Here is a 9,114-nt window from a genome sequence, read left to right on the forward strand (position 1 = left end):
CACCTCCTCAAAAAGTGCAGAAACAGAAGTGTTAATTAAAAGATAAACACAGTCGACTTGTGTTGTACTGGTTGTGGTTGGTGGTAATAACCTAGTTTTCGGTGCCTGCACCTCCGTTTTTTTTGTTTAAACTCTGGAATTTTTAACACAGCTGGCACACATTTTGACTAATGAGATTTTTTGGCAGGAGCAAACCTTTATTCTCAAAATCCTCACATGTGTTTCAAGGTTTGTGTTTTGGTAATTGTTCTCTCTGCACAAACAAGCTCTGTGATGTAAGATTTCTCTCTCTCTCTCAGAATTTCAGCAACACAAAAAATTATCTCCCACCAGAGATGAAGTCATTCTTCACACCGGGAAAGGTAAGCTTAATCAACACCCTGAAATGTCAGTGTCGGCTTTTGCATCCTAATTTCTAGATTTTATTTACTGTTTGTCTCAACACATATCTAATCCAACTCAAACTCTTGTCACCCTTCCTTTCTCAAGCCTAAGTCGGCTAACGTTCTGGGCGCAGTAAACAAGCCGTTGGCGTCGGCGGGCAAACAGCTCCAGAGTAAAGCCTCTCGTATGGAGACTGCCAGCAATGATGACTCATCGTCTAACCCAGGCTCCCCACAACGCACCAAGACCAGGTACAGGACATGAAATGCTCATACATAATCCTCTAAAGAAGACAGAGTGGACAAAGATCAAACCCTGATGTCTCCAAGCCTTTTCCCTGCTCACGTGTCGTCGCATAAGATCTGTGAACTTACATAAAAAGTAATACAATCATTGAGGGATGGACAATAATATTGGCACAAAATTGGTATTGGAAGATATTGGCTTTAAAATCAAATATCAGAATCAGCCAACATGTTGATTTCTGCCAATATCAGAAACTTTTTTTTTTTTTGTTCACAAAGTGAATAAATACAAAACACTGACCCGAAGAAGTATTTTTTTTATTTTGCACAATGATTATGACATATACTTAAAAGCATTGCATTTGATGTCTCCATCTGCTGGTGGGCCACCATGATAAGAGTTTGCACAATAAAAAATCTGACATTGTGCATCCCATTCACCAAATGAAAATTAAGCAAACGTTTGTTCACTGATGTTCATAGACGACACAGGAACACAGAGGGATGGCTTTTGTATCCTGTCACTGTTCCACTTTGAGTTACATTTCTTTGTTTGTACATACAATCTTAATAATTAACATTTGCTGTGTTTCAGGCATGACAGCACAGAAATGGATCACAGTGAAAATGAAGACATCAGCCTAAAGAGAGCAGACAGCACTGACAAGGTATCAAAACCTCTTAATATGCATATATGACATCTTTTGCGATGTGAGACTGGTTATTATAAGAGAGCAGCAGTGTTGTCTTTTCATGGTTTAAAGTCGAAATGAAATGAGAAATGCATTTTCAACCCCTTTAGATCACATCCAGGATCATATTGTGCACCTATTTGGAAATAAATGCCAGAAAAAATACATTTCTTTATATCCTTACATCAGTATTTTCATATAGACAAAATATGACTCGTGCTTATGTAAGCTGGGACCACCCAGTTTCAACCAATAAAATCATGACATCTACCCATCAATAATTATCTTCTGTGTACATATGAGAGATGCAACTATCAATTATTTTTTATTGTCAGTTATTGCCTCAATTCAATGATTAGTTGTTTGCTCTATAAAAAGTCATAACCTAGTAAAAAGTGTAAATCAGTGTTTTCTAAAGGCCAAGTTGAGATCCTTAAATTTCTTGTTTTGTTCAAAACTAGTAGATATTCAGTTCACTGTCACAGAGGAACCAGAAAATGTTCACGTTTAAGTTGGCTATTAATTTAATAGTTGACAGCTAATCGATTAATTGTTGCAGCTCTAGTACATATAAAGTAAAAGCTCCAGTAACCATCCTGGAAATGTAACTCTGAGTTATTTGAGCCAGCTATTGGGATATTTAATGTTGACGGTTTCCCAGCAATAATCCTCCTGATAATGTTCCTCTCTCAGTTGAGCCGGATGTTTGTGTTGCTATTTTTATCATATTTGCACTACTTTATTTCTAGGAACTCAAGCTATTTTCCTTATTATGATGGTAATTTAGTTTTGATAAGAACTCGGATGGTCAGATAAAAGGGCGAAATAAAACAGCTTTTTGTATTCAATGTGATCTTAATGCCAAATTTGGAGTAACTTGAGTATTATAAAAAACATTTCATTCATCTGTTTTATAGTATAACTGCACAAATAAACAAAAAAAACCTGATCTGAAATGTCACAGGTAGTAATGCTGCTGTGATCCGGTGAAGTGTTGCCAGTCATAAACCCTTGTGACTGTTTTGATTCTACTGTGCAAACAGCCGCTGGATTACGTCAAGATAGGATTAGCAAGTATGAGTTGCGTAAACAATCATTAATAACAACCTCCAGACGTACTGCCCGCATCACTTTGTCTTTGTTTCGTTCTGAGTCAGCGTGGTTTTGCAATTCTCTCTCTTCTCTGAAAAGTTAGAAGTAAATGTATCTACAAGGAAAAAGTATCAATATTAAATACATTACAAATATTTCTCTGGTCTGTACTAGTATTTACAAGTATTTTGCTACTTGTTTTTCACTTTCATTTAGGCAGATGTGGGTTTTCAAACAGTTTATCTTCCCAGCAAGCAGATTTATTGTGGAAACCAGACAGGTTATAAGAAATCCTGGATTAAAAAACATCCTTATTCAGACAGAATCACATTTTAAGGATGTGTCAGACACCAGTCAGCCTCTGTCAACTCGTTTTTCTGTCTTTTACAGGATATTGAAAAGCCCCGTGGTCGCAAACGTGGTGTGACCTCAAGCGACGACCAGGACAGCAAACCAAAGCGTGGACGCAAGAAGGCGGCAGCCAACACGACTGCAGCGGCCGAGTCGGAGGACCAGTGGGACGAGGACAATCGGCCAGAGGATGAACAGAACAGTCCGCCGAAGAAAGGACGCAGGGGCCGGCCGCCAAAGTCTGCTACTTCCAGTCAGGATACTCCTGCCAAGGGGAAGAGGGGGCGAAAGAAGGCAGCTCCTCCACCTGAGGACGAGGAGGAGGAGGAGGAAGAGGAGAGGGTAGAGGAGGAAGCTGAGGAGGAGGATGAAGAGGATGACAGAAGCAGTGACAACATGGAGTTGAAAAGCAAGGGAGGAAGGCAAGCCAGGACACCGCGGCGACCACAGGGGTGAGAAACAGTAACTGTGTGCAGAGACTCTGGATCAGCTTCCGTAATATCATCTGCTGTTGGTTCTGAGATTTCTGTCGGGGAGACTCATTTTTGTCTCAAACTCTGGTGTCGTTTGCATTTTGTCTTTGTTCGGCAGCACCGAGTCTGCAGAGTCCACACCGCAGAAGAGGAGAGGACGTCCACCCAAATCAGCTCAGCCTCCTGCCAAGAAACCAGCGTAAGATTCATGAGCGCTTTGTGATCCTCTTGGATGTTGCATGAACTCCACATTTTCGACATCTCAGTGAAGGGTTTGGAATACTGTTTGTTTGTCCTGAATTTTAATTTTGAATTTTTGTTGACCTGCCACTGTCTGGTAATAAGTGATTGCATTGGAGGAGCCTAGCTCTTTTTTTTTTGTTTGTTTGTTTGTTTTCTCATGAAAGAATCGTCAGTGTAAAATCTTGCCGGGGTCTTAATGTTTAAGACCCCCTCCTAAACCAGAACTGCAACATGCAATACAGCACCTGCTCATCCCACAGACACAAGATCTGTGGCCCAACCTGAAACCGCAGTTCCTAAAATCGCCATGGGCTGTTCAAGTAATTTGGCAAACACAGCATATTTAAAGTGATAATTTTGGGGCATATCATACATGTGAAACATGTGAAAAATCTATTTTAAAACAAGAGTAATCTTCACAGTTTTTTATATTTCTGAATAATTAGATTCATTATGAAGTGCAGCAAAATCTAGATCATAAGTGAGTATTTTATAAGTCTTACTGTTTCTTGCTGGCCAGTGCAGTGTGTCTGATTTACTGATTTATCTGTGAAAGAGACATTTGGCACCTTGTAGGTGATATTTTGAAATACTTTCAATGTACAAAAATTCTGAGACATGTTGGGCCAAGCTACTGCTCGGTGCTTTGGTAGGTGATATTTTTACAATTATTGACGCCTCCCCGTTGCGTGCTGATTCAGTTTGTTTCCCCTCTGTGGAATCCAGGCGTGGTGGGCGATCGAAGGCAGTGGCTGCTAAAGACGACTCTGAGGAAGAAGATGAAGAAGAGGAGGAGGAGCAGGAGGAAGAGCCAACACCGAAGGTACTGAAAATGTTGCATGAATCATATCTGGGAATTAAGACTAATTTAAGAAGTGTGGAGGAATTGCAATGTCCTGTCCAGAGTTTTCACCCTACTGTTGTATTGTTTTGTAACTCCTCCAGGGTCGCAAGAAGGCAGCAGGGCGAAGAAGATGAGCTAAAAAAAAAAAAATAGATGGAGGACAAACAAAAGCGGCGCGTCTATTTGAAAGTCGTGGATGAATGACGTAGGAAAGAAAATATGGACATTGAACTTTTTAAAACTTTTCATACGCCGACACTCCTACTGTTACACACGTTCACACACTTGCATATACCACATGCACACTACATCAGTACATCGTGTCATCAGCTGTGGGTTGTTGCATTGTGTTGCATTGTGATGATGTTCGCCACATTAAGTAGAAATAATTTTAACAGAAAAACAAAAAACGATCACTCTTGTAAATAGTCTCTTATGTCTGTTTCATGTTCTGTTGTTGTGTTTGATGCTGACTGGGGGGATGCTGTAAAGCCTTTTACCCGCTGATATTATTATTATTAAAATGCTCCCATAAAGCAATATCGCTCATCAATCATTCCCTCTGTGTCACACTTTGGAAAACTGAAAGAGATTAACCATTATCTTTTTTTGTGATGTTAATTGTGTCCTTTTACTTTAAGAGAAAACATGCGTTTTTGTTTACAGCTCTGTATATTAATACCTTTTTTTACCATGTATTGAAAAATTGAAAAACAAAAAAAAATGTCAGAAACCTGTCCAAATGTAGAGCTGCCTCTGGAGAAGATTGTAGTGTGCGTCTCATTTTTAGGTTTGTACTTACTGGTAGGTGGAAGTCATGAGCAGCTGTGGTTGTAGTGTTTGTCACTGCTGATTAACTTGGCTTTACATCCACCCAGTCAGATCCTCCGTTGTATCAATATAATTCTCTATAAAACCCGACATGCTCGATTGCTCTTTATTTCTGTTTGAAGTCTTGGATGAAGCGGTTTGCTTTTCCTGCAGGAGATGATCAGCTGCGATGCCTTCAGGTGTAACAAATTAGGAACAAGAACGTGTCAAATACTATCCAACAAAAAAAAAAACATAACAGTTTGAAATATAGTTACCTAGAATTTGGTTTGTTTCAGATATTTTGAAAATATCTATAATTGAGTCTTTCTTCGAGCATTGTTACTCTGTCCTACATGCAGTAGCTTTGAAGTTGTTCCCTTGTAAGAAAGGGAGATTAACATAATCTCTCTTCAAACTAATTTTCAGGTCATTTTCTTGTCATCTTTCCCTCATTTCTTTATATTTGTGGCACATTTCTTGCCAAGTTGCTCATTGCCTCTTTGTTTTAGTCATGTTTTCAAAAGAGGTTGAACCAGTTTGCTTAGGTTTCAGTGGTTTAAATATATAAGACATTCTCTTTTTTTTTCAATACATCAATGGTTAATACCAAACGAGTTGTACTGTCCATGGTTGTAAGGGATGACGCAGGTTCTAGTTTCACTGTGGACACCTGACGGGTATAATCCTGCAATGGCCTCTTGCCAACAAAATGGAGTTTTCATACAAATTGATTTTGTTAACACAGATGCAAAATGGTGACAAAGGAAAAACCTGAATAAATGATTGGAAAAGTTGATCTGCATTTATAGAGCATTTTAAAAACATAGTCAAAGTGGATGCTTCCTTACAGATGCAAGCCGTGATACAATTAAAAAAATCAGCAATCAACAGCAGTCGTGCTTTGTGGCACGTACAAAAACTGCTGAGCGGTTAATTCGGATTTTGTATCAAGACAGCAAGAGGAAGATATAAAAGTGGCTTTGAATGAGGCGTTCATTGTTGCGGTACAGATGGCAGCAGCCTCGGTCACAAAGGCTGCATTACTGCTTGGTGTTTTGATATGAACAGCGACATCTGTGCTTAGAACTATGGGTAACACGTCGGTAAATAGTGCTGGAAAGTTTTGTGCTCATTTGATGAGCATGATGCTTGTGCATCAGTGCAATATGTAATGATGAAGAGCAGCTCTTCCTCCTTCCTACCCATGTTTTTGAATCAAGTCAAACCAATTTGCTCGGGTTTTAAAGGGTTAATACAAACGCAGTGATTTTCTTACAACCATAAACACCTCTGAACCTTTTGCATGCCCATAATTCAGAAGAACTTTCTGAACTGCTTAAATGCTCAGAAGGTTGCACAGCAGATATTTTGACTTGTCAAATAAGGAAAAGCACAGGTGTAAACAATCAAATTAATGATGGCTCTATTCCATTTAGCTGCTTCATTTGCAGGGTCCTGGCATTGTGTGTGCTGGCTCACTGTTACGACTTACTGGGTCACCTGAATAGACCAGAGCCACTGATGATGCTATTAGCAACACCTGTGTTTTTCTACCCTGAGAGGTCAATGTATCTGCCATAAAAAAAAGTTTTCACATAGAAACTTCTGAAAATGTACTGTTTAAAATGCATTTTAGCTCCTGGCAGCAACTGTGAAACTGAATCAGAGAGGAAGACCACAAACCACCTGGAGGAGAAGAACAGAGCGGGAGATTAAAACAAAGGCTGTCATGGCAGCGACTGGACTGAATGTGTTTCACTAAAAAGAAGTTTGTGATCTGGAGCTGTTGATTGATGACACCGTCTCTCTGACAGATAAGTGTTGTCTGTCTCTGTGTCTCAGTGCCATTTCCTCATTCTATACAGTATTACTATGTAGTCTTCTTATATAGTATCAAACCACAACGATAAATAGCCAAATTGAGATCATATTAACATGTTTGTGCAACAAAATGTTTTCTTTGGTGTTTCTTGAACTGTTTCACCACCATCAACAATTAGTTGTATTTTTTCCAGCTGTAAGCAGCTTCTGTGTTTCTTTGTTGTGTATTGAAAAGTGGGAAGTACAGCAGCAAAAAAGGAGTGTTTTTAGCATGCATACTGGTTGTTTTGGGTATCTTTTATTGTGTTACGTTCCAGGAAAACACTATGCAGACAAAACTTGCTTAGAATTAGTATGCAGTATAGACCTCGGACAGAACTTTTTTTGTTTGAACATAGTGGATAAAATGACCGCCAAGTGTTATTATTTTAGAGCTGATCATCTTAGTACAAAAATGGTCACTAATCCTTTGGTTTTCAAAAAAATGCTCACCATGTAAAAGCTGTTGTATGCCACAGAACAATAACAACTGATCTGATGCATTGTTTTTTTTTTCTGTTGTCAGGCCAAAAACAGAGGAAAAGAAAACGGATAAAGCTTCTACAGATTTTGGAGTGCACTAGAGGGAATTCATTCTTGCATATAAGGTATTCATTTACACACACAGCACACACTACATGTTTGATATGATGGGAACTGATCAACAGGCTTAATAATCAAATCTGTTTTAAAAGTTTTTACCCCACTTAAAGTTTGGATTTCTAATGAACTATGAAAATGTTTTTATTAGACAACAATCTCTGTCGTTTAGCCAAGAACAGAAAAATGATTAGCCAGCACCAGTTGTTTGTTTTGAGATTTTATTTTGTGCATAGAGTATTTTTCCCCATCCAAACAGCATGTCAGACCACCTTTTGCTGTTTTTTTCCACATCAGGGAGGCCAGAATTTTGAGCCCCGTATTTGAACTGGCTCTGATTCACCACACAGACCATCCTGTCACAAGCAGTTTGTTCTCTTGTGCTGCTGAGCATCACTCGATGGTGTTCTTCCTGTATTATATATAGAGACTAGCAATGTTCTACATCGCTTATGCATGCACACACACACACACACACTTTCCAGTGCAGCTCAGCTCAGTGGAGAAACACCCACACAACACGTTCTGCCCCTGGTTATAATCCATGACTGGCCATCATCATGTGTTGCTCAGCTGCCAGGTGAGTTTTCCTGCATCAGATAAACAATCTGCTTTTCAAAGCAAACACAATGAATATATGGTAAAAAAAAAACAAAAAACAAAGGCCTGAGAGGCAAGTGATTAAAAAAAAAGTTCCTTATATGAAAAATGCATTGTGAAAAACAAAAGGCTTCATTTTCATTTTATTTATCTTTTTTTCATCTGTGAAAACTGGTAAATATGGTTAACATCAGTATAGCTAACACTAACAGCAGACTAGCAATGAATAAAATACATTTCTAACCGAAAGAGACATAACAGTAATGTTTCATAACTTGCTCACATGCATAGGCCCACATTGTGTTTACAATGCATGTAGACATGAAAACTCACCTGTGTCAAATAATAATGTCTTATAGTTCTCTTATGTTCATTTTGGGCTGTGTTGGGTCACGCCTTAGTCTGAATACTGACAATTTATTCCTTTATCGTAACACACTGAGGCGCGCGCGCGCACACACACACACACACACACACACACACACACACACACACACACACACACACACACACACAGAATCCAAAAGCCTAACAGCGCTTCAGTTATTTATGCAGGTGATGGCCAGCACTAAGAGGCCTGCGTTTCCAAGCAAGGCAGCTGAGGACAGGAAGATAAGGAGGTAAAGGGACCATGGTGCAGTAGGGTACACTGATTCTGCTGTTTGCATACCCCCCCATTATATGAAGTTATGAGATTATCTGCCAGCTGAAGATGTATGATAATGGTGCTGTTACTGAGATCACATTCAGGCTTTTGCACCTGGGTCACACTCCTGGCCTGTGCGCAAATTCAAGTAGAAATGCTCATTTTGAAGACAAAGCACCACTGAGGTCGCACTTAAACAGACTTAAAAAAGCAGGATTTACTTTGAGATGAACGCTCCTTATTTGTATCCCTTTGGTTACAGCTTAATGTG

The 9,114-nt window shown here is 39.3% G+C and overlaps 1 protein-coding gene across 1 annotated transcript in view; it reads left to right on the top strand.

Moving 5' to 3' along the window:
* Positions 1 to 5,245, top strand: part of pds5b (PDS5 cohesin associated factor B) — a 33,772-nt gene extending 28,527 nt beyond the window's left edge. Inside the window, exons 29-35 of the mRNA XM_042499114.2 lie at positions 300 to 362; positions 490 to 635; positions 1,225 to 1,297; positions 2,804 to 3,216; positions 3,356 to 3,436; positions 4,207 to 4,303; positions 4,426 to 5,245. Of these exons, the coding sequence (XP_042355048.1) occupies positions 300 to 362; positions 490 to 635; positions 1,225 to 1,297; positions 2,804 to 3,216; positions 3,356 to 3,436; positions 4,207 to 4,303; positions 4,426 to 4,458 (906 nt within the window). The 3' untranslated portion in view covers positions 4,459 to 5,245. The remainder of the gene's footprint in view (positions 1 to 299; positions 363 to 489; positions 636 to 1,224; positions 1,298 to 2,803; positions 3,217 to 3,355; positions 3,437 to 4,206; positions 4,304 to 4,425) is intronic.
* Positions 5,246 to 9,114: the final 3,869 nt, after the last annotated feature.

The sequence above is a fragment of the Plectropomus leopardus genome, chromosome 15 (assembly GCF_026936395.1).
Source record: "Plectropomus leopardus strain MGB_pleo_1.0 chromosome 15, ASM2693639v1, whole genome shotgun sequence".
Taxonomy (NCBI): domain Eukaryota; kingdom Metazoa; phylum Chordata; class Actinopteri; order Perciformes; family Serranidae; genus Plectropomus; species Plectropomus leopardus.